Source organism: Pristiophorus japonicus, chromosome 7 (genome assembly GCF_044704955.1).
Source record: "Pristiophorus japonicus isolate sPriJap1 chromosome 7, sPriJap1.hap1, whole genome shotgun sequence".
Classification (NCBI taxonomy): Eukaryota; Metazoa; Chordata; class Chondrichthyes; family Pristiophoridae; genus Pristiophorus; species Pristiophorus japonicus.
Genome location: NC_091983.1, coordinates 154,027,618 through 154,053,950, shown reverse-complemented (window position 1 = coordinate 154,053,950; position 26,333 = coordinate 154,027,618). Strand labels below are relative to the sequence as shown.

General features: G+C 44.5%; 1 protein-coding gene across 1 annotated transcript in view; it reads right to left on the bottom strand.

The window, feature by feature from the left end:
* me1 (malic enzyme 1, NADP(+)-dependent, cytosolic) overlaps positions 1-26,333 on the bottom strand; it is a 643,978-nt gene that overhangs the window by 320,283 nt on the left and 297,362 nt on the right. The window contains exon 6 of the mRNA XM_070885433.1: positions 4,095-4,198. Coding sequence (XP_070741534.1) covers positions 4,095-4,198 — 104 coding nt within the window. The remainder of the gene's footprint in view (positions 1-4,094; positions 4,199-26,333) is intronic.

Here is a 26,333-nt window from a genome sequence, read left to right as displayed (position 1 = left end):
CAAAGAGGGCAGAGGGCAGAGGGCAGCTTCAATTGATACTGTGCCAGCTTCATAATCTGACCCGGTGATTTACATCTGCACCATGAACTATCGCTCGAGAATTGGACTCTTCAGCCACTCACGATGGCAAAGTAACTTTGGCTCTTACACCTTCGTCTTTCGAGATGCGCAGTTAACATCAAGAAACAAAATAGGAACCAAGGTTGCACAAATGATATATTTTACTTGTGAAAATATTAGTGAGATTCACACTCACTAAATTGCAATATGGTCTCCAAACGACATTAAAATGCACCAAATCAAATATCAAAAATGTTGAGCAGAGAAGGGGAACGTCACATAGAAAATAATTCTTATGCCCCTTCAGAAATTTCTAAATCACCATTTCTGCTACTTGTGTTTTTGTGTACTGCAATAAAAGTGATGGAAACTCGAGAATGCTTGCAACTTGGGATATGAAAAGCCCATTTACCACTGTATTCTCATTCTAACTATTTGGCTTCACATTTTGCAGGTCTATGTTCAGAACTGTTTTTGAGCCGTCAAAAGTTTTGCTGTTGATTAGCTTTATGCTGGTTTTCCAGGGTAACTGCTATGAGACAATGAAGTACTGAAAGCAGCAAAGATTCCAGTGGGTGTACACTTTCCAATTAGCATTCATGGAGTCTTCCTCAGTGATGGTTTATGTAAACAGATCCTGTTGTAATACTAGACTAAAACACAATTCCCAAATATCAAACATTGACTAGGCCGCTGTTGCACATTAAGACAAGTTACATTTATATAGCATCTTTCACATAGAAAAATGTCCCAAGGTGCTTTGCAGAAGTGTAATCAGACAAAAATTAGCACTGAGGCAAGAGATATTATGAGGGTGACTAAAAGCTTGGTCAAAGAGATGGGTTTTAAGGAGGGTCTTAAAAGGAGAGGAGGGTGATGGAGAGGCAGAGGGAATTCCAGAGTTTAGGTGCTAGATTGCTGAAGGCACAGCCGCCAATGGTGGGGTGGAATCAGTGGGAGATTCACAAGAGGCCAGAGTTCTCGGGGGGGGGAGCGGAGTGGTAGGGCTGAAGAATGTTACAATGGTAGAGAAGGAAGAGGCCATGAAGGAATTAAAATACAAAGGATACAAATTTTAAATTTGAGGCTTTGGAGTGCTGGGAGCCAATATAGGTCACCAAGTACAGGGGTAATGAGCGAGAGAGACTTGGTACAGGATAACTTACAGGCGGCAAAGTTTTGGATGTGCTGAAGGGACGCCAGCCAGGAGAGCATTGGAACAGTCGAGTCCAGAAGTGACAAAAGCACAGATGGGGACTGCGGATGTCACATGGCATGTTCCATTTGCTTACTGTGATTTGAACATTCAGTCTGCTTTATTTCTAAAGAAAGGTTTTATATTAAAGTAATCAAATGTATCCTAGGCCTACTAGTTCTTCTTGCTTCTAGCAGGAGTGATAATATCCAGTCAGATGCACTGCCCATGAGCATTTAGGCTAACATATTCCACATGCATTGGGTTAGGAAAATTGATAGGCTTAAAGGCCAATAAATCCCCAACGCCTGACAGTTTGCATCCCGGAGTACTTAAGTGGCCCTAGAAATAGTGGATGCATTGGTGGTCATTTTCTAACATTCTATAGATTCTAGATCAGTTCCTATGGATTGGAGGGTAGCTAATGTAATCCCACTTTTTAAAAAAAGGAGGGAGAAAACAGGGAATTATAGACCGGTCAGCCTGAAATCGGTGGTGGGGAAATGTTGGAATCAATTATTAAAGATGTAATAGCAGCGCATTTGGAAAGCAGTGACAGGATCACTAAGTCAGCATGGATTTATGAAAGGGAAATCATGCTTGACAAATCTTCTGGATTTTTTTTTGAGGATATAACTAGTTGAGTGGACAAGGGGGAGCCAGTGGATGTGGTATATTTAGACTTGCAAAAGGCTTTTGACAAGGTCCCACACAAGAGATTAGTGAGAAAAGTTAAAGCACATGGTATTGGGGGTAATGTACTGACATGGATGGAGAACTGGTTGGCAGACAGGAAACAAAGAGTAGGAATAAATGGGTCCTTTTCAGAATGGCAGGCAGTGACTAGTGGGGTACCACAGGGTTCAGTGCTGGGACCCCAGATATTTACAATATACATTAATGATTTAGAAGAAGGAATTGAATGTAATAGTTCCATTACACTAAGCTGGGTGGCAGTGTGAGCTGTGAGGAGGATGCTAAGAAGCTGCAGGATGACTTGGACAGGTTAGATGAGTGGGCAAATGCATGGCAGATGCAGTATAATGTGGATAAATGTGAGGTTATCCACTTTGGTGGTAAAAACAGGAAGGCAGATTATCTGAATGGTGACAGATTAGTAAAAGGGGAGGTGCAACCAGACCTTGGTGTCATGGTACATCAGTAATTGAAAGTTGGCATACAGGTACAGCAGGCGGTAAAGGCAAATAGCATGTTGGCCTTCATAGTGAGAGGATTTGAGTATAGGAGCAGGGAGGTCTTACTACAATTGTACAGGGCCTTGGTAGGCCACGCCTTGAATATTGTATTCAGTTTTGGTCTCTTAATCTGAGGAAGGACATTCTTGCTATTGAGGGAGTGCAGCGAAGGTTCACCAGACTGATTCCCGGGATGACAGGACTGACATATGAAGAAAGACTGGATCGACTAGGCTGATATTCAATGGAATTTAGATGAGAGAGAGGGGATCTCATAGAAACATAACATTGACAGGATTTGACAGGTTAGATGCAGGAAGAATGTTCCCAATGTTGGGGAAGTCCAGAATCAGGGGTCACAATCTAAGGATAAGGGGTAAGCTATTTAGGACCAAGATGGAGAAACTTCTTCACTCAGATTTGTGAGCCTGTGGAATTCTCTACCACAGAAAGTTGTTGAGGCCAATTCATTAAATATATTCAAAAGGGAGTTAGATTGGCCCTTACGGCTAAAGGGATCAAGTGTATGGAAAGAAAGTAGGAATGGGATACTGAAATGCATGATCAGCCATGATCATATTGATTGGTGGTGCAGGCTCAAAGGGCCAACTGGCCCACTCCTGCACCTATTTTCTATATTTCTATGTAAACATGAGGAACCGTCTCAGCAATGTACTCTGTTTACCAAGAGACCGTTCCACTCCAATAAATTAAGACAAGCTGAATATCTGGATTGTTAACTTAAAATTCTAGATATATAGATTTCTAAATTCTACTTGTACTAGATAGTATATGTCTACTAGTTTTGCTTCTGTACATTCAATTGTAAATTAAGTTTAATAGCTTAGTGATATTTTCTGTGCGAATTCTATGTAAATTCCAGTTTCACCACTAAAAAGCTTAGTCGGGCTTTAATAGTAAAAAATGCTGATTTCAGATCAAAAGGGCATGGAGCACTTATGGAAATTGACATGGGGCATTTGAAGGAGAAAACAATGTTAGAAAATGTTTGAACTGTAGTAATGAGCCAGCTGCAATCAATCCAAAAGACAATAAAACTATATTTTAAACTCAGTTTTCAAATTAAAATGTCCCTCTGCTTTTGCAATGTCAGATTATTTAACTGTGCGCTCCTGAAATGAAAAATGAAAATTAACAGTCATTGCAAGGTTATGAAATATTACAAAAATTAAATATGGCCCATCTAAGCTGAAGAATCTCAAAACCAGTGCATATTTTGCAATACCCTTCTGAAACATCAGATTAAGCCCTTTCACCCACACAGGAACTGAATTCTCAGTACAATGAACAGGAATCTGTGGGTTAAACCATTAAAAACAGACTGATGAGTAAGTTTTCCCACACATAAAACAGACTATAATGGAATTTGATCCATATGAAAGAACTCTACTAAGGACTGATTAAGTTACATGAAGAAGAGGGGGGGAAGAACAAGTCTCCAACATTTTCACCCAATTCTGGACAGGCTCCAAAAATGTCTGGAAAGCTTCAGGGTGATAAATCTATTGCGAACTGGAAATAACCAAAATTAAATGAAAGACAGTACAGGGGGGAAGAAAATCACAGTAACCTCCAATAGCCAAGTGGAAGGAAATGCATGTTTATATACAAAATGCGTGTACCTTTCAGTCACAGCCTGCATAAATTCTTCCACAAGATCATCATATGCTTGACCTCTCACTCTCTTGTGTCTTAGTCCAATGTACAAAGGATCTTTCAGCAACTCCTGCCAAAAGATAACACGAGTTTTAGTCACAAAAACTTGTATTTTTTTTCCAACAGACCTTTTTTCTGTTAACCAATATATTAATTCTTAAACAATCATAAGCCATCAAACAAATAGAACATCCCCATTCCTTTGTAGGCATTCCTAACGTGCGATTATAAGGAATTGAGGAGCTGCTGAGAATTCAGAATTCTCCGAACATGAAGAATAGATTCACAAAGATGCTTCATGCTCATACAAAATGGTCTGCAACTCAACAACTACAGTGCTTTAAAGCCTAGCAGCTGATTTCAGAGACACAGGGTGAGACCTGGGAGCAGATTACTAGTTTTCCCTAAGTATGCATCATCCTTGACTGAAGGGAAGACCTTGGGAGGTCAAAATATACCTGTATGCATCATCCTTGACTGAAGGGAAGACCTTGGGAGGTCAAAATATGCCTTTAAAGAAGAATGTTCTCAATATGCGAAATACGTAACTTTGCCAAAACAATCATAAAGCATATATTGTTGTAACCTTATTGATGTCAGAACATAAAACTACATAGGGCTAGAAATTCGGTTCTCCGCGATAATGGTATTTTTTCACCAAAATTACCGTTATTGTTTTGCGATCGCTATCAGGCTGGAAATTCAAGCTTTAATTTGTACAGCGGTAAAAATCGGCATTGCACAGATTCGTGGCGCAAATCGCGATCCTCGCCAACTTTAATCCGAAGCCAATACCGCTGCGAGTTGGGACTTAGGAGGGCGGAAAAACACTGACCACACTTGATCAGCTCCGCTGGGCAGGCCACATCTTTGGCATGCCAGACACGAGATTCCCAAAGCAAGTGCTCTACTCGGAACTCCTTCACAGCAAACGAGCCAAAGGTGGGCAGAGGAAACGTTACAAGGACACTTTCAAAGCCTCCCTGAAAAAGTGCAACATCCCCACTGACACCTGGGAGTCCCTGGCCAAAGACCCCCCTAACTGGAGGAAGTGCATCCGGGAGGGCGCTGAGCACCGAGTCTCATCGCCAAGAGCGTGCAGAAATCAAGCACAGGCAGCGGAAAGAGCGTGCGGCAAACCAGTCCCACCCACCCCTTCCCTCAATGACTATCTGTCCCACCTGCGACAGGGACTGGCTCTCATATTGGACAGTTCAGCTAACTAAGGACTCATTTTAAGAGTGGAAGCAAGTCTTCCTAGTTTCCAAGGGACTGCCTATGATGATGATGGAGGCGAAAAAACACCTAAAAATAAATTGGGGAAAAAAAATTCACAACACATTTACAAGACACTTATCTATCGAATCGCTACAAAATTAATAAAAACTTCAACTTACCTTTTTTTTTTGGAAGGTCTCCATATTTACCGCTGCTTCAATAGTTGCAATGCAGCTTTTTACATTGGTTTTTTTCATGCAAAATACAGTTGCACACAGAGCCAAATCTTTGGCAAAAACGCTATTTCAGGTCTTGCACGGCGGCACTCCTCTCTCCAGCGGTATTTGAAAACTGCCGCCCGCCAAACCTAACTGAATTTTCCACAGACTGAGTTTGCCAAAAAAGTGAAATAGCACGAATAACCCAATCGCAAAATTGCTGAATTTCCAGCCCCAAGAGTTATAGCACAGAAACAGGCTATTTGGCCCAACAAGTCTATGCCGGTTTACACTCCACACAAGCCTCCTTAGCTTGATATTTCTTTTGGCTAGCAATAGTAGTAACTATTATGACAGCTTGGCTCAGTGGTAGCACTGTCTCCCGAGTTAGAAGGTTGTGGGTTTCAAGCTCCACGCCTGGACTCGAGCACATAATCTAGGCTGATGCTTCGATGTGATACTGAGGAAGAGGTGCATCATAGAAAGTGCTATCTTTCTGCTAAGATGTTAAACTGAAACCCTTGCTGCATGCACACGTGGATTTAAAGGATTCCATGGCAATTTGCAAACTAGGCTAAGAATTTTTGGTCAACTTTCCTCCCACATGCAACACTACCAAAATGAACAGATTCACTGACTAATCATCTATGCCCATCGTAATATGCCTTATCCAACTCAAATAAAAAAGTCTTCCCAATTACCTCGTCACACTCCTCGTCGACCTTAAATGATTCATCAACTATGACCCCTGGGCCTGCTCCTGCTGCAGCTTTAACTGATGAATTATACATAAATGGCTGAAGTTTCCTGGGCCCAAGTACATATCATTGCATTCATTCTCATTTTCTTTTAGTAAGCGGCTCTAGTAATGTGAGTTAGATCTCTTAACATCTAGGGTAGAGAACACAGGTTAACACTTCAGATGTGAACCCTTCAAAAGAAAACATCTAAAAGTGTCTGTGCCCATCCATTGACTAATTTGTTCTTTTTTGAATATGGTTTCTCCAATATTTCCAATTTTCAGCCAATTTGCACAACAAAGTCCCACAATGACAATGAGATGAATGACTAATTTAGCTATTTTGGTGGTGTTGGCAGAGGAATAAATGTTAGCCAGAACACAGGAAAAATATTCACACTTCTTCAAACAAAAGCCATGGGGCCTTTTACACTCATCTGAACAAGCTGATTTGCCTCAGTTTTGCATCTCTTCTGAAAGATAGCACATCTGGCAATGCAGCACTCTCTCTGCACTGCACAGAAGTGTCAGCTTAGAATATGAGCTCAAGTCGATACTGGGATTTGAAACACTGAACCTTCTAACTCAAGAGATTGATTTGCTGCCACTGAGCTAAGATAACACTGGATGACAGGGCAAATGGCAATTCAGTAAACTAATTACAAGTTTGAGAATTTTTGCTTGACCATTCAGCAACACTACGGCCCCAAGTTTCGCCATGGTTTGCTCCTGATTTTTAGGAGCAACTGGTGTAGAACGGAGTATCTTAGAAATCGGAATTCTCACCATTTAGTTTGCTCCAGTTCTAGTCTGTAAGAACAGTTTCACTTTGGAACAGAATTTTTTTTTCAATAGGGGGCGTGTCCAGCCACTTACGCCCGTTTTCAAAGTTTCGGCAGTGAAAACTTACTCCAAACTAACTTAGAATGGAGTAAGTGAAGATTTTTGTACGCTCGAAAAAACCTTGTCTACACTTTAGAAAATCAGGCGTAGGTTACAAATCAGGCGTAGGGAATGGCGGGGGGGGGGGTTTAAAGGGAAGTTTACAAACATTAAACACTTCAGTTTTACAAATAAAGAGCCATCATCAATAATAAATGATAAAAACATCAATAAATCAACCAATAAAATCAAAAAAAAAAATAAAGAAGAAATAATTTCTTTTTTTATCAATAAAACAAAACATTTTCTACTTACCGACTGCAGCACCGGGAGCCCTCCAACAGTGTGCTGGGATGCCCCCGCCAGTGTGTCTGTGTGTGTCTCTATCTCTCTGTCTGTCAGTGTCTGTGTTTCTGACAGCGAGGGGACAGGGAGAGAAGGGAGAGGGGGGAGAAGGGGGAGAAGGGGGAGATGGGGGTGGAGGGGGGGAGAAAGGAGATGGAGAAAGGAGATGGGGGGGGGGGGGAAGAGAAAGGAGATATGGGGGGGGGGGGGAGGAGAAGAAAGGAAAGGAGATGGGAGGAGAAGAAAGGAAAGGAGATGGGGGGGGGAAAGGAAAGGAGATGGGGGGGGGAGGAAAGGAAAGGAGATGGGGGGGGAAAGGAAAGGAGATGGGGGGGGAAAGGAAAGGAGATGGGGGGGAAAAGGAAAGGAGATGGGGGGGAAAAGGAAAGGAGATGGGGGGGGTAAAAGGAAAGGAGATGGGGGGGGGAAAGGAAAGGAGATGGGGGGGAAAGGAAAGGAGATGTGGGGGGGAAAGGAAAGGAGATGGGGAGGGGAAAGGAAAGGAGATGGGGAGGGGAAAGGAAAGGAGATGGGGGGGGAAAGGAAAGGAGATGGGGGGGGAAAGGAAAGGAGATGGGGGAGGGAGGCTGAACGGGCCGGGCCCGTCCCCAGCACCAGATTTACAGGTAGGTGGCATTGGGTCGGGTCGGGGGGAGCGTGGGTCGGGGGTGGTGGGAGGGAGGTCGGTTCGGGGGGAGAGAGGGAGGGAGAGGGAGGTCAGGTCGGGTCCAGTCCGGGGCAGGGGGGGGGGGGGGGGGGTAAGCGGGAGTCGGGTCGGTGTCGGTGTTGGGTCCGGTCCGGAGGCGGGGGGAGGGGCAAATCGGGAGTCGAGTCGGGGTCAGGACCGGTCCCGAGGCTGGGGGGGGGGGGGTGGAAGCGGGAGTCGGGTTGGAGGCGGGGGGGGGCGGGAAGCGGGAGTCGAGTCGGGTTGGGAGGAAGCAGGAGCTGAGCGTGGGAGGAGCCTTATTCACGCAGCCCCAGTGAGGCCATTTGACCAGGGCTAGGGGCAGCGTGCTTCGGGCCCCTCCCACACAGTTTTGGGCGCCTGGAGCTACTGCACATGTGCGCCCACTGTAGCGCGCATGTGCAGAGGTCCCGGCACTTTTTTCAGCGCAGGGATCTGGCTCCGCCCCCTACAGCTCGTGCTGCACTGTGCCAAGCTGCAAATGACCAGCAGGGAGCTGCAGAACCTGGAATTTTTTTTTTAGGCACACTTTGTGGCATGAAAAACAGGCGTCCAGGTCGGGACTGCGCCGTTCTAGGCACGGCTCGAAACTTGGGCCCTAGAATACCAGAAATTGAGCATTTCAAGTTGTGCACCGTGTTAGTTGAAAAATCGTCTGTGAACCATAATCTGGCACCAAAGGTCCAATTGAAATATATCAACTCAAAGATGATGATCAGAAAAAAGAAAGTTGAACATCTCCTTAAACTTAACCCCGATGGCACAGTTTTTAAGCTCTCTGACCCCTATACATGCAGCTAGCTACCACATGGCTAAGAATTTTTGGCCAACTTTCCTCCCACATGCAACACTACCAAAATAAACAGATTCACTGGCTAATCATCTATGCCCATCGTAATATGCCTTATCCAACTCAAATAAAACAGTCTTCCCAATTACAATGTCACGCTCCTGGTCGACCTTAAATGATTCATCAACTATGACCCCTCAGCCCGGTCCTGCTGCAGAAGCTTGAACTGATGAATTATACATAAATGCTTGCAGTTTCCTGGGCCCTCGTTGTGCGAGGCCCCTTGGGGAAGAGTGACCATAATATGGTGGAATTCTGCATTAGGATGGAGAATGAAACAGTTAATTCAGAGACCATGGTCCAGAACTTAAAGAAGGGTAACTTTGAAGGTATGAGGCGTGAATTGGCTAGGATAGATTGGCGAATGATACTTAAGGGGTTGACTGTGGATGGGCAATGGCAGACATTTGGAGACCGCATGGATGAACTACAACAATTGTACATTCCTGTCTGGCATAAAAATAAAAAAGGGAAGGTGGCTCAACCATGGCTTTCAAGGGAAATCAGGGATAGTATTAAAGCCAAGGAAGTGGCATACAAATTAGCCAGAAATAGCAGCGAACCCAGGGACTGGGAGAAATTTAGAACTCAGCAGAGGAGGACAAAGGGTTTGATTAGGGCAGGGAAAATGGAGTACGAGAAGAAGCTTGCAGGGAACATTAAGACGGATTGCAAAAGTTTCTATAGATATGTAAAGAGAAAAAGGTTAGTAAAGACAAACGTAGGTCCCCTGCAGTCAGAATCAGGGGAAGTCATAACGGGGAACAAAGAAATGGCAGACCAATTGAACAAGTACTTTGGTTCGGTATTCGCTAAGGAGGACACAAACAACCTTCCGGATAAAAAAGGGGTCAGAGGGTCTCGTAAGGAGGAGGAACTAAGGGAAATCTTTATTAGTCAGGAAATTGTGTTGGGGAAATTGATGGGATTGAAGGCCGATAAATCCCCAGGGCCTGATGGACTGCATCCCAGAGTACTTAAGGAGGTGGCCTTGGAAATAGCAGATGCATTGACAGTCATTTTCCAACATTCCATTGACTCTGGATCAGTTCCTATCGAGTGGAGGGTAGCCAATGTAACCCCACTTTATTAAAAAAGGACGGAGAAAGAAAACAGGGAATTATAGACCGGTCAGCCTGACCTCAGTAGTAGGTAAAATGATGGAATGAATTATTAAGGATGTCATAGCAGCGCATTTAGAAAGAGGTGACATGATAAGTCCAAGTCAGCATGGATTTGTGAAAGGGAAATCATGCTCGACAAATCTTCTGGAATTTTTTGAGGATGTTTCCAGTAGAGTGGACAAGGGAGAACCAGTTGATGTGGTATATTTGGGCTTTCAGAAGGCTTTCGACAAGGTCCCACACAAGAGATTAATGTGCAAAGTTAAAGCACATGGGATTTGGGGGTAGTGTGCTGACATGGATTGAGAACTGGTTGTCAGACAGGAAGCAAAGAGTAGGAGTAAATGGGTACTTTTCAGAATGGCAGGCAGTGACTAGTGGGGTACCGCAAGGTTCTGTGCTGGGGCCCCAGCTGTTTACATTGTACATTAATGATTTAGACGAGGGGATTAAATGTAGTATCTCCAAATTTGCAGATGACACTAAGTGGGGTGGCAGTGTGAGCTGCGAGGAGGATGCTATGAGGCTGCAGAGTGACTTGGATAGGTTAGGTGAGTGGGCAAATGCATGGCAGATGAAGTATAATGTGGATAAATGTGAGGTTATCCACTTTGGTGGTAAAAACAGAGAGACAGACTATTATCTGAATGGTGACAGATTAGGAAAAGGGGAGGTGCAACGAGACCTGGGTGTCATGGTACATCAGTCATTGAAGGTTGGCATGCAGGTACAGCAGGCAGTTAAGAAAGCAAATGGCATGTTAGCCTTCATAGCAAGGGGATTTGAGTACAGAGGCAGGGAGATGTTGCTACAGTTGTACAGGGCATTGGTGAGGCCACACCTGGAGTATTGTGTACAGTTTTGGTCTCCTAACCTGAGGAAGGACATTCTTGCTATTGAGGGAGTGCAGCGAAGGTTCACCAGACTGATTCCCGGGATGGTGGGACTGACCTATCCAGAAAGACTGGATCAACTGGGCTTGTATTCACTGGAGTTCAGAAGAATGAGAGGGGACCTCATAGAAACGTTTAAAATTCTGATGGGTTTGGACAGGTTAGATGCAGGAAGAATGTTCCCAATGTTGGGGAAGTCCAGAACCAGGGGTCAGTCTGAGGATAAGGGGTAAGCCATTTAGGACCGAGATGAGGAGAAACTTCTTCACCCAGAGTGGTGAACCTGTGGAATTCTACCACAGAAAGTTGTTGAGGCCAATTCGCTAAATATATTCAAAAGAGAGTTAGATGTAGTCCTTACTACTAGGGGGATCAAGGGGTATGGCGAGAAAGCAGGAATGGGGTACTGAAATTGCATGTTCAGCCATGAACTCATTGAATGGCGGTGCAGGCTAGAATGTCCTACTCCTGCACCTATTTTCTATGTTTCTATGTTCGAGACTGGTCAGATGGCATTGTCCCAGAGTGTAAAGCAGCAAAACATTGTAATCCTTGTGATGGATTTGGAACCCCCTCCAAAAAAAAACAACCCCCAATAACTGCAGACCAAGATCAGCTAATCAAATTAAACCTCGTTGACGTTACAGAAAACGAGAAGCTGTTCTAACATCTCAATCACAACTGAATCTCTGGTTGCCAATTCACCTTGATCCATAATTGGAGCTATTTTGTCAAGGCTAGTATGAATTTAGCAAAATTGATGGATTTCTCACCAACTCCCAGATTGCTTTCATAATTAATCTCCTCAATCTAATCCAGACAGAATGTGGGCAACATTAGTTCTGCTCTAGTCTACAAGGTGAAAGGGAAAGTATTCGAACATTGAATATCTACTTTAATCCTTTGAGTCTACCAGTAGCTTGTGCAAAGTTATCCATTACTATCGAGAATATTTATGTACTAAATGTACAGTGGAAACCATTTACTTATGAAGGCTAATTGCCCTTTATGACATCAGAAAAAGGAGAAGATAACTCAGAAATGTATGGTGGCCTATTTGGTTACTGAGTGAACTGGGAAAAAGTAAACCATTGTACTAGATATGAATCTGACTCCCAAGGCTGCTTAAGAAAAATGTCCATAGCAAGTCAGCTCTCATTCTTTGTGCAATATGAGAGGGCCTTATTGTGACCATCCTCAAAGAACTATGGAAATAAAGCAAGATTTTTCTCGTCCCCATGCTCAGAACAAGAGCGAATATTACACCATCACTTATTAAAATCTGGGCCTGAAGGCTAAATGTTGTGTCTGAATCCCCTGAAAGAAAGGAGCTAAATCCAAGCCTCTCAAAGATACTGCACCCTAGCAAGTGACTATTCCAATCCAAGAGGAAGAAAATTCTCCCAGTTATTCCTCAGGTAATATTTTCAGGGTTTATAAAAGACCACATAATAAAACCAGAAGTAATTGCAAGTATGTATACGCAACAATTCTAACCCACCGCACCAATAATTTTGTGAACACAATGGCTTGAAAAGGCATGAATTCTTATATGAACAAAGAATACTCAATAGTATTGTGTCGCCAAAATACAGTCCATCAGCAAAAGCTTTTCTGCAATGGCAGCAGAAATATAAAATTACCTTACCATCTGATAATAGAATAGATAATGTAAATTAAGTGCAAACTCTTCGGGCTGAATTTCTCCAACCTAGGCGGGTCAGTGGCAGGTGACCTCGCTGTTGGTTCCAGCCTGCTGCCCAAAATGTCTTTCTCCTGATTGAGCTTGTTAGACCCCCCCAGCATGTTTGCCAGCCAATTGAAGGGATCATGCACAAATTGATGTTGACATTTGTGCTGTCGGTATTTTGCAGCATTGAGGTGCTGCAAACACAGACAAGTACTGCCCAAAGGTGCAGGACTACACCAAGGCTCTCTCAGAACTCCTTCCATATGCTTATTCTATGTTATCAGATGGTAAGGTAATTTTATATTTCTGCTGCCATTGCAGAAAAGCTTTTGCTGATGGACTGTATTTTGGCGACACAATACTATTGAGTATTCTTTGTTCATATAAGAATTCATGCCTTTTCAAGCCATTGTGTTCACAAAATTACTGGTGTGGTGGATTAGGATTGTTGCGTATACATACTTGCAATTACTTCCTATGGGTGGAAGAGACCTCCCTGGGAACCAATATCGCCTGGTTGCACACTGCACAGGAGAGCACAAGTAGGGATGTGGTCAGGAGGACCTGGGTGCAGTGGCAGAAACCTTTCAATGATCTCAGATGATCACAAAACAGTACTGCAAAGCCATACTCAACCTTATCCTGCTGTGCCACTCATCACATCCCCAACACACTTCCCTACCCTACTCCTGCACATCCTTACTCACCACCACCTTATCCCTCTCCATTATCACTTTCCCATCTCACTTGCCACTCCTCACCTGCATCTTAATCCAATCGTACCAACTAACACACTTGGGTCTTTCAGCCAATGTTGAAGTGAAGTTTCTGTTAATGGGTTGTTCAAACATTGAAACCTTTCCACATTTTGTATTCTTGGACAGATGTGTGTGAACCTTTGGAAGTGGCTAGGTAAGTTGCAGTGAATGGTGGAACACAACGATAACCTCCACAATGCTGTGAATGTGAAAGGTATGGATTGGACATTGTATGGATGCTCTATGCTGTTGGTATGGGGTGGTCAGAACAGTCAGAATCAGGTGAATTTATAAATGGGGAACAAAGAAATGGCAGACCAACTGAACAAATACTTTGGTTCTGTCTTCACGAAGGAAGACACAAATAACCTTCCTGAAATACTAGGGGACCGACGGTCTAGCGAGGAGGAACTGAAGGAAATCCTTATTAGTCAGGAAATTGAATTAGGGAAATTGATGGGATTGAAGGCTGATAAATCCTCAGGGCCTGATAAGTATTCTGGGATGCAGACTAAGAAAGTGTCCCTAGAAATAGTTGATGCATTGATGGTCATTTTCCAACATTCTATAGACTCTGGATCAGTTCCTATGGATTGGATGGTAGCTAATGTAACCCCACTTTTTTTTTTTTTTAAAAAGGAGGGAGAGAGAAAACAGGGAATTATAGACCAGTTAGCTTGACATTGGTAGTGGGGAAAATGTTGGAATCAATTATTAAAGATGTAATAGCAACACATTTGGAAAGCAGTGACAGGATCGGTCCAAGTCAATATGGATTTATGAAAGGGAAATCATGCTTGACAAATCTTCTAGATTTATGAGGATGTAACTAGTAGTGGACAAGGGAGAACCAGTGGATGTGGTGTATTTAGACTTTCAAAAGGCTTTTGACAAGTCCCACACAAGAAATTAGTGGCAAAATTAAAACACATGGTATTGGGGGGTAATGTATTGACGTGGACAGAGAACTGGTTGGCAGACAGAAAGCAAAGAGTAGGAATAAACGTGTCCTTTTCAGAATGGCAGGCAGTGACTCGTGGGGTACTGCAACATTCAGTGCTGGGACCCCAGCTATTTACAATATACATTAATGATTTAGACAAAGGAATTGAATGCAATATCTCCAAGTTTGCAGATGACACTAAGCTGGGTGGCAGTATGAGCTGTAAGGAGGATGCCAAGAGGCTGTAGGGTGACTTGGACAGGTTAGGTGAGTGGGCAAATGCATGGCAGATGCAGTATAATGTAGATAAATGTGAGGTTACCCACTTGAGGCAAAAACAGGAAGGCAGATTATCTGACTGGTGACAGATTAGGAAAAGGGGAGGTGCAACAAGACCTGGGTGTCATGGTACATCAGTCATTGAAGGTTGGTATACAGGTACAACAGGCGGTGAAGAATACAAATGGCATGTTGGCCTTCATAGAGAGAGGATTTGAATATAGGAGCAGGGAAGTCTTACTGCAGTTGTACAGTGCCTTGGTGAGGCCACACCTTGAATATAGTGTGCAGTTTTGGTTTCCTAATCTGGGAAGGACATTCTTGCTATTGAGGGAGTGTAGCGAAGGTTCACCAGACTGATTCCCGGGATGGCAGGACTGACATATCAAGAAAGACTGGATCAACTGGGTTTGTAGTCACTGGAATTTAGAAGAATGAGGGGATCTTATAGAAACACGTAAAATTCTGACGGGATTGGACAGGTTAGATGCAGGAAGAATGTTCCCGATGTTGGGGAAGACCAGAACCAGGGGTCACAGTCTAAGGATAAAGGGTAAGCCATTTATGACCGAGATGTGGAGAAACTTCTTCACTTAGAATTGTGAACCTGTGGAATTCTCTACCACAAAGTTGTTGAGGCCAGTTTGTTAGATATATTCAAAAAGGAGTTAAATGTGGCCCTTACGGCTAAAGGGATCAAAGGGAATGGAGAGAAAACAGGAATGGGGTACTGAAGTTGCATGATCAGCCATGATCATATTGAATGGTGGTGCAGGCTCGAAGGGCCTACTCCTGCACCTATTTTCTATGTTTCTATGTTCCAATCTGGTGCATCATGTGGCAACCAGGATGTACAGCTTCAAGTGAAGCAAATCTGGCCATGGTGAGGCCATCCCTGGCAGCAATGTGGTCATGTGCTGATGCACTCTGTCCTGTGCAGCATCAGTAGATTGCGAAGAAGGTTGTTGTTGTTGGTGCTGCTGGTGTGCCTGGTGCTACCAGTGTTGGGGCTGATCATGGTGGGATTCTGAGGACCAATGTGAAATAGTTTCAAGAGCAACGATGCTGATGGAATAGATGGCAGGTGAACTTGAGATGACAGAAGCAATCTGTCAATGGTGAGCGGTTGTTCCAATGAGGTAACACTGGATAGGAGAGCTTGCTCCAAACACCTGCAACCGGCATAAAGCTCAATCTGTCTTCTAAATGCAGTAAGCAACAGCTTCTGAGCTTGGAAAGTGAACAGCTGTGAGATAGGAGCTTTTATAGCACATTTTCACGTATCAAGTAATGAGATGATTCCAAGGCCATTCAACTCCCGCCCTGCTTACCCGACGTGATCCCTGTGGATGACCTGGTAAACTCTGAAGGGGAGCTGAAAATAGTTCTTAATCCTCTGTCAACAGTCATAATGACCTGAATTGCCTCTCTTGCCGCAGCATGTCGGGTCTGCTCAGCGCTGACAAACCCAACATTTGGGAAAGGTGCGTGGCAGCGGGTTGACCCGCTGTCAAAAAAAACACATTTTCCCACCTGACTCGCCACCGATCATGCCCACTGACCCTCTAGAAAATCCTGCGCTTAGCCTCAGCAGAAATCTGTTTCTTTAGTTCTGATGATCACACTGGAATATTGACCTCTCAACATAGATGGACTCAACATGCATTTCCAGAATTTGGACTTTTTCTTTTCATCTGATATTTTAGGGATGATAACTGCACTTTCCACAAACTATATTGTGAATTGCACAGTGAGTGTGACCTAGAAAGATCTGAACACAGCCAATCTGTCTGGCCTTTTGCCCAGGGAAGGGGTGCTGCACATGAGTATCAGATTGGGAGAAAATCTCACTTTTCTTTCAAATTTGCTTGACCAAAAAAAAAACCTTGTAGCGTAGCACATCATGTTTTCCTACATTACAACAGTGACTACTTTAAAAGTACCTTCTTTGGCTGTGAAGTGATCTGGCATGTACAGAGAATGTAAATGGTGTTATATAAATGCAAGTTCTTTCATCGCATAAATACACAGCACCATTTCACAAAATCACCAGGCCGAGTGGTGCAGAACACATTGCATTGATAGTTTATGTGGAAAACAAACACAACAGTTCGCTCAAAACTGCTGCCAAACCATATCTGATGTTGGAATACTTAGTTAATTAAAGGGAGGGGGTGGGGGGAAAGAACAAATCTTCAAACACAAACGGATAATTCAGTAATAGTTATTAACTTAAGAAGAAAGACTTGCACATATATAGCGCCTTGCACACCCACCAGACATCTCAAAGCGCTTTACAGCCAATGAAGTACTTTTGGAGTGCAGTCACTGTTGTAATGTAGGAAACGCGGCAGCCAATTTGCACACAGCAAACACTCACAAACAGCAATGTGATAATGACCAGATAATGTGTTTTTTTGATGTTGCTTGAAGGATAAATATTAGCCTGGACACCAGGGATAACTTCTCTGCTCTTCTTTCAAATAGTGCCACAGGATCTTTTACGTCCACCTAAGAGGGCAGACAGGACCTCGATTTAACATCTCATCTGAAAGATAGCACCTCCGACAGTGCAGTGCTCCCCTCAGAACTGCACTGGAGTGTCAGACTAGATGTATGTGCTCAAGTTCCTGCAATGGGACTTGAATCCACAACTTTAATTATACCAATTAAGTTAAATTACATTTGTTTAGTTGAAGTACTGTTAGTCAATTTTTTTTATTCAAAATAATCTACAAACCGACTGCCCAAACAGCTTTCCTTACGGATGAGCCATGATCATATTACTGACCATCATTCTTTAAAAGGCAGCAAATTGTTTACCCACAAGTTCCATAAAATTACACCTACAACACATTTTTGAACCAACACCTTGGGGCCAAGTTCCGGCCAGAGTTGCTCCTGTTTTTTTGGAGCAACTGGTTTAGAATGGAGTATCTTAGAAATTGCAATTCTCAGCATTGAGTTTGCTCCAGTTCTAGTCAGTTAGAACAGTTTCAGTTTGGAACAGATTTTTTTTTCCCCAAAAGGGGCGTGTCCGGCCACTTACGCCCATTTTGAAAGTTTAGGCAGTGAAAACAGACTCCATTCCAAGTTAGTTTGGAGTAAGTGTAGATTTTTGTCCACTCAGAAAAACCTTGTCTACACTTAGAAAATCAGGCGTAGGTTACAAATCAGGCGTAGGAAATGGGGGGGGGGGCGGAGAAATTCAAGGGAAGTTTACAAACATTAAACACTTCAGTTTTACAAATAAAGAGCCATCATCAATAATGTACCCAACTTGGCAAAATTATCTAGTGCTTCTCCTTCATACAGTTCACTTTTCAGGCTAGAATTTGAGATATATTTAAGCCAAATGTGTATTGACACTTCTCATTCTTGCTATAAATTACAATAGGGTTCAAATTTGCATAAGAAAACTATCAAGGAGATTTTCGTTAATGCCTTCTCTTCATATTACCTTTTCATAAATGAACTTGGGCAGCAATGTTAAAGTTTGAAAATTCTTTGTCATCTCAGCAGCTATGTAAAGAGATTTAGTTATTCCTTTCCACGTGAATCTCATAATGCTCTTGTGCATGTCTTTCTTAGAGTGAAATTGTTTAAAGTATGGCAATTAACATACCTTTCCAGTGACTCAGACACAGACTGTTTTGGGTGGAGGAAGTTAAAATAAAAGTTTCCATAATAAGTTTAACAAGCCTAACAGACAGCTTTTGTTCTGTTATGGAAAATATAAAATAGTAAAATGGCATACATCAGACTGGATGAAGCAGTCCAATAGGCCTAATGTACACTATGAAGGTCAGTGTGTGTAGGCATGAACTTGATGACATATTTCGGAACACATTTGCCTGTCCACGCATTTGGTAGAAGTGAAACCATAGCTACATTATTCCATGAGCCATTCAAAACAAAATATTAAAGGGAACGCAACCCAACTTAATAACCAACATGATTAAATGCCAAATGCTCTGAACTACGCAATGCTATGTTGTGTTGTTTAAAATTTGCACCAAGCCCTCTCCAATCTTTAATTTTTTTGCTTTCTGGCCAATGTGATGATATAATGGATAGAATGTATCCAAGTGTTTTGGTCAGTGGGTAACATCCTCACCTCCAAATCAGAAGATTACGGCTTCATGTCCCACTCCAGACACATGAGCACAATCTCTAGGCTGACACTTCAGTACAGTACTGAGGGAGGCAATGAGATCACACAGATGCTGTATAAAGTTCCACTCACATTCTTCTACATGTTCTGCTCGCAGGCTGCGGCTGTGCATAATCACTGGAAGGAGTCCATGAGTCAACCCTGAAGCTACTTTACTCCATGGGCTCAAATTTGGCCAGGAGTTGCTCCATTTTTTTTGAGCAACTTGTTTTATCTGTAGTATCTTAAAAATCCCCATTTTGCACAATGTGCGCCAGTGTAAGGAGTTAGTATTCTTTTAGTTTAGTTTTTTTTCTCTCAAAAGGGGGCGTTACCAGCCACCTACGCCAGTTTTGGCTATTTAGGTAACTTTGGCCAGCTAATAGTTACTCCAAATCTACTTAGGCCAGTGTATGTGGCCACTTCAGAAAACCCTTGGAGTTAAGAAAGCAGTGCAGGTAGGTACATCGGAGACCATTCAGCCTGGGATAGGGGCGGGAAGGGTAGCACCTAAAGCACCAAGACTTACAAAGCACTAAACAAAACACAAAAAGTAATAAGCATTCAAGAAGAAATAAAAAATAGAACTAAGTCCTACCTTCATCTGAAAATTCAGCTCGGGAAGGCAGCGGGCCAGCTGGTGTGGGAGGCCACTCGGCCTGGGATAGGTGCGGGATGACAACGCACCGAGAAACCACTCGGCAAGGGATAGGGGCAGGAGCGATTGAACTGCCAACATCGGAGAACACACAGGCTGCATGAAGCAAACTCACCGGACAGGCTGCAGCAAGGGCAAAACAAAAGCAGCTACTTCAACAGTGAGCCGGCTGGTGCGTGAGGCCACTCGGCCTGGGATAGGTGCGGGATGACTGGAAGACCACTCGGTCAGGGGTAGGGGTGAGAACTGCCAACATCAGAGCGCACACAGGCTACAGGAAGCAAACTCACCAGACAGGCTGCAACAGGCGGGGGGGGTGGGGGGGGAGAAAGAGAGGAGGAAAGAGAGGAGGAGGAGGGAGAGAGAGTGGTCACATGACTCAAGGGGGGAGGGGGAAGAGGACAAAAAACTTTTGGGAGCGGTCCTACCTTGGTGGTGGTGGTGGGGGGAGGAGAGAGAGAGAGAGAGAGAGAGAGAGAGAGAGAGAGAGAGAGAGAGAGAGAGAGAGAGAGAGAGAGAGAGAGAGGAGAGAGAGAGAGAAAAAAAAGAAAAAGAGAGAACACACTGCAAACCTGTGCTGCCCACTTTCCTGCCATTTTGACCTCCTTTGAAAGTTTAACTTTAACTATGGGGGCAATAATATCAATGCCACACCTTTTGCGAGCGTTTTGCATCATTGTGCTACTTAGGAGACAATTGATTAGAGCTCATCCCATCAGGAACATCAGAGCCCATAGGCTGCTGGGCAGGAGCCCTTACCCACTTCGGTAATTTCAAGTCAGGCATTCGTACCTGGACCAGAGAGATGCAGATTGCGTCAGAAGGCTGCGTTTCCGCAGAGAAGTTGTCCGTGAAATCTGAGAGTTGCCGAGACCAGACCTACAGCCGAGAAGCAGCAGGTGGACTGCTTTGTCAGTTGAAGTGAAGGTTACAGCTGCATTTTCCTTCTGTGCCTCGGGATAATTTCAAGCCACAACTGGAGGTGTGTGCGCCATCTCTCAACATGCAATACATGTCTGCATTCACCAGGTCACGGCTGCACTGTTTGTGCGGAGGAATGACCATCAAATTCCCAATGACCGCCCAAGCAATCCATGACAGGGCTGTGGGGTTCTCAAGGATTGCTGGCTTCCCAAAGATCCAGGGGTGCATTGATTGTACCCACATCGCCCTGCCTTTGGAGGATGCCAAGCTGTTCAGGAATAGAAAAGGCTTCCACTCCGTGAATGTGCAGCTCATGTATGACAACATGCATCGCATCATGTCAGTTGATGAGAGATACCCTGGCAGCACCCATAATGCGTTCATCTTACGCGACAGTATTATATCTGACATGTTTGAGCAGCAGCCAGAAGGGCAGGGCTGGCTACTGGAAGACCAAGGGTACGGCCTCGTCACCTGGCTCAAGACTTCCCTATTCGGAACCCGGACGGAAGCTGACCAATACAAAATGTCGCACATTACGGCACGCAGCATCATAGAAAAGACCATTGGAATCTTGAAACGGCGTTTCCAATGCCTGGACCATTCCGGATGCTACTGGCAATATTCCCCTGAGATTGTCGATCAGTTCACGGTTGTATGCTGCATAACTTAGTCATCATGAGGCAGCAGCAGCTGATAGTGGAAGACCACCCACCTGCGGTGAGAGTGCCTGATGATAATGATTTGGAAGATGCAGCTGATGAGCAGGAGGAGATGGAGGAGGATGATGACGAGGATGAGGAAATCATGCAAGTGCCTGAGGCTGGAGCACGACATCGGAGGAGGGCGGTCCATCATGCTCCTCTAACGATTGCTTGAGCCTTGCGCCAGCAGCTCATCCGTGAACCCTTTACTGATGCCCGAGGGCTCAGCGACAACTATTCCGCATGAACATGTTTATTTTTTGGAGCTGTTCCGTAAAGTTGTGTTATGTTAAGATCACTTATAACTTGTAAAGTTACATAAACTTACAAAAATCTTTCAATTTGTAAACAGTTACAACAGTATCAACAACAGCAAAGAAAGGCTGCACCCATTTTTCATCCCCATCTTGGTGAATGTGCACTTCATGGGGGGTGGGGGGGGGGCAGGGATCAGGTGTTAATGTGGAGGGCCTAGCTGGTGCGGGGATTGCAGTGAGAGTGGTGTTCCCTTATTGCCGCAGCTAACACACATGCCATCCCTCATGGCCTGTGTCATTGCCAGTGTCGTCCTTTCCACTACATAGAAACATAGAAACATAGAAAATAGGTGCAGGAGTAGGCCATTCGGCCCTTCTAGCCTGCACCGCCATTCAATGAGTTCATGGCTGAACATTCAACTTCAGTACCCCATTCCTGCTTTCTCGCCATACCCCTTGATCCCCCTAGCAGTAAGGACTACATCTAACTCCTTTTTGAATATATTTAGTGAATTGGCGTCAACAACTTTCTGTGGTAGAGAATTCCACAGGTTCACCACTCTCTGGGTGAAGAAGTTCCTCCGCATCTCGGTCCTAAATGGCTTACCCCTTATCCTTAGACTGTGACCCCTGGTTCTGGACTTCCCCAACATTGGGAACATTCTTCCTGCATCTAACCTGTCTAACCCCGTCAGAATTTTATATGTTTCTATGAGGTCCCCTCTCATTCTTCTGAACTCCAGTGAATACAAGCCCAGTTGATCCAGTCTTTCTTGATAGGTCAGTCCCGCCATCCCGGGAATCAATCTGGTGAACCTTCGCTGCACTCCCTCAATAGCAAGAATGTCCTTCCTCAGGTTAGGAGACCAAAACTGTACACAATACTCCAGGTGTGGCCTCACCAATGCCCTGTACAACTGTAGCAACACCTCCCTGCCCCTGTACTCAAATCCCCTTGCTATGAAGGCCAACATGCCATTTGCTTTCTTAACCGCCTGCTGCACCTGCATGCCAACCTTCAATGACTGATGTACCATGACACCCAGGTCTCTTTGCACCTCCCCTTTTCCTAATCTGTCACCATTCAGATAATAGTCTGTCTCTCTGTTTTTACCACCAAAGTGGATAACCTCACATTTATCCACATTATACTTCATCTGCCATGCATTTGCCCACTCACCTAACCTATCCAAGTCGCTCTGCAGCCTCACAGCATCCTCCTCGCAGCTCACACTGCCACCCAACTTAGTGTCATCCGCAAATTTGGAGATACTACATTTAATCCCCTCGTCTAAATCATTAATGTACAGTGTAAACAGCTGGGGCCCCAGCACAGAACCTTGCGGTACCCCACTAGTCACTGCCTGCCATTCTGAAAAGTACCCATTTACTCCTACTCTTTGCTTCCTGTCTGACAACCAGTTCTCAATCCATGTCAGTACACTACCCCCAATCCCATGTGCTCTAACTTTGCACATCAATCTCTTGTGTGGGACCTTGTCGAACGCCTTCTGGAAGTCCAAATATACCACATCAACTGGTTCTCCCTTGTCCACTCTACTGGAAACATCCTCAAAAAATTCCAGAAGATTTGTCAAGCATGATTTCCCTTTCACAAATCCATGCTGACTTGGACCTATCATGTCACCTCTTTCCAAATGCACTGCTATGACATCCTTAATAATTGATTCCATCATTTTACCCACTACCGATGTCAGGCTGACCGGTCACTACCTCTGACATTCCCTCCCTCATGATCACTATTCCCTCACTGATGTTCCCGGACATCGTTACCATTTCCCGTGTGATTACTGTTACTTCTCCCAACAGTCCCGTTACCTCATCACTCACCCCACCGGTGGTGTCCATGAGTGATCGGGTAAGGTCAATGCCATGATCTGAACCATATCTGTTGCATCCTGCATCGCAGGAGAGCGTGGTTGATTTCTCCTTACCCTCACCATGGGTCTGCCTCGCAGCACCCCAGTGGGGGGGCGCAGGCTGGGACGGTGGGGCTCTGGGTGTCCATGCTGTATCCCACCACCACTGGGACCCTCCACCTCAGATGCTGGGAAACCATGAAATGTCACATCAAAACTGAAACCTCCAATCATGGACTGGCTGAAACCAAGGAATGTCACACCAGAATTCATGGAAGGGGTTGCCAACGCCATGCCCATTAACATAGCCTCATCCATATTCAGTCCCCTTCATCCATCTTCATCTTCCCCCACCCCTCAGTTGGTCTGCAGGGTTCGGCTCATCTGCGTCTGAATCTTCTTCTGGATCTTCACGATTGGCATCAGGTTCTGCAAAATATTACAGAACAGTCAAAATGGTTAGCAGCAGAGGAGGGAGCAGGATGGGTGGCATGAGTAGGCTCACACATAGCAGGCCAGGCAGCAGGTTGATTTGAAGGGCCACCATGAATTTTCAGGACTTACCCTCTCCCTCAAGTGTGGGCCCAGCTTGTGCAGTACTGATTGCTTTTCCCCAGGTAGGACTCATCAAAGCAGTGACCCTCTCTTCCAAGGGTGTCAGTAAGTGCAAGTTTGGCGGGCCTCCTCCTGTTCGAGTTCTTTCCCTTTTGTTGTGGGACAATTTCTTCTGCAAAAATGAAAATGCAACTTTTTAAAGAGGGTGTCTTTCTGCTGGGTGGGACAGCTGGTCGCATTTACAATTGCAATTGCATCGAATAAATGAAAATATTACTTACACTAACTACTTGACCAAGGTCCTGCCATTTCTTTTTACAATAGCTTCCAGATCTCTGGGTGTTCACCACTGCGCAGTAATCTTCTGCAACTTGGTTCCAGCGTTTCTTCATTTCTTAAGGTGGCACTTTTGTGCGGCCTCCGTTGCTGGTATCCAGCTCCTGCCATCTCTGCTCAATGACATTGATTAGTATCTCCACTTCGTCATGCAAGAAATTCTTCGTTCTTAGTGCACATTGTTGCATTGCTGTATTGACACACTCAGCACTTTTCCAATGCTCTTAGACACAGTGATTTTTCCAAACAGTCCTTATTTTGCATGCAGCAATGATTTTCAGAAATACAGCACTCCTTCTAGCATTTTTTCAGGCATGCAGCAGATATTAACACACAGAGCACTGCTTCTTGATTCCAGCAGTTAATTTCATTCCACAGCACTCCTTCTGGCACCAAAACTAAAGCAACGACGTATCCCTTTAAAAATGGCCAACTGCCAAATTTCAGTGCTACTGCGAATGCGCGAACATCACGACCCGACTCCAATGCGCAGGTGTAGATGTCCCGGCACAGTTTTCAGGGCAGGACGCTGGCTCCGCCCCCAACTGGACTGGCCACACTGCGTGACAACCGAGGAGCGGCCAAAGTGGGGAGCAACTTTTTCAGCGTACTTATCAATGGAGAAAAGCGGTACAATCTGGGGTGGGCCAAAGTTGAGCCCCATAAAAGGAGATAGCCCTCTAATTGTTCCCAAAGAACACAGTTGAAAGCACTAACTCGGCAGAGTTTGGAAATAGTATGCCACCACGCAACAAACATCTTTTTCTGCGAAATCTTTCCTACACGTTCTCCTCTCCCAAGGCTGCATGTGTCAAGTAGTTGCATTTGGAGTCAATTTTAACTTAAACCGGCTGTCAGGCTGGTTTTACACACCGCCCGATTACACTCTTCATTGAAAGTAATATTGGGTGGGGTTTTATTCCTTAGCTATGCCTTTGTTACCCCTAGACTTGACACTGCACAGTTTTGGTCTCATCAGTGGAAGGAAGGATATATGTCTTGGAGGCGGTGCAACAAAAGTTCACTCGATGGATTCCTGGGATGAAACTGCTGTCCTAGGAGGAGAGATCGTGTACAATGGGCCCTTTTCTCTCGAGTTCAGAAGAATAAGAAGTGAACTCATTGAAACATACAAGATTCTGAGGGGGATTGACAGGGTAGATGCCGAGAGGTTTTTTTGCGCCTGGCTGGAAAGTCTAGAACTAGGGGGCACAATCTCAGAAAAAGGGGGTCGTCAATTTAAGACTGAAATGAGGAGGAATTTCATCAGAGGGTTGAATCGCTGGAATTCTCTTCCCCAAAGGGTTGTGGATGCTGAATAGTTAAGCATATCAGAGGCTGGGATAGATAGATTTTTGATCTCTAGGGGATTCAAGGGATATGGAGATAGTGCAGGAAAATGGAGTTGAGGTAGAAGATCAGCCGTGATCCGATTGAATGGCGGAGCAGGCTCCAGGTGCCATATGTCCTACTCCTGCTCCCAATTCATATGTTCTTATGCCAAAGAACACCTTGGCTGGCCTCCCATCCTCCACCCTCCATAAACTTAAGGTTATCCATAACTCTGCTGCCCATATCCTAACCCGCACCAAGTGCCGTTCACCCACCATCTCCCTGTGCTCACTGACCTACATTCACTCCCGGTTAAGCATTGCCTCAATTTTAAAAGTCACATCCTCGTTTTCAAATCCCTCCATTATGTTGCCTGTTCTCCCACCTCCAGCCCTACAACCCTCTTAATGTCAGCTGTGGCTCAGTAGTTAAACCAAGGCCCTGTCTGCTCTCAAGTGGACGTAAAAGATACCATGACACTATTTCAAAGAAGAGCAGAGGCATTATCCCCAGTCTCCTGGCCAATATTTATCCTTCAATGAACATAGTAAAAACAGATTATCTTGCCATTATCACATTGCTGGTTGTGGGAGCTTGCTTGTGCCACATTTCCTACATTACAACAGTGACTACATTCAATGTACTTAATTGGCTGTAAAGTACCATGACGTCGGTGGTGGTGAAAGGCGCTATAGAATCCAAGTCTTTCTTTTTTCTTTCTCCGAGATATCTGCGCTCCTGCCACAATTCTGGCTCCTTGTACGTCCAACTTTAATCGCCCC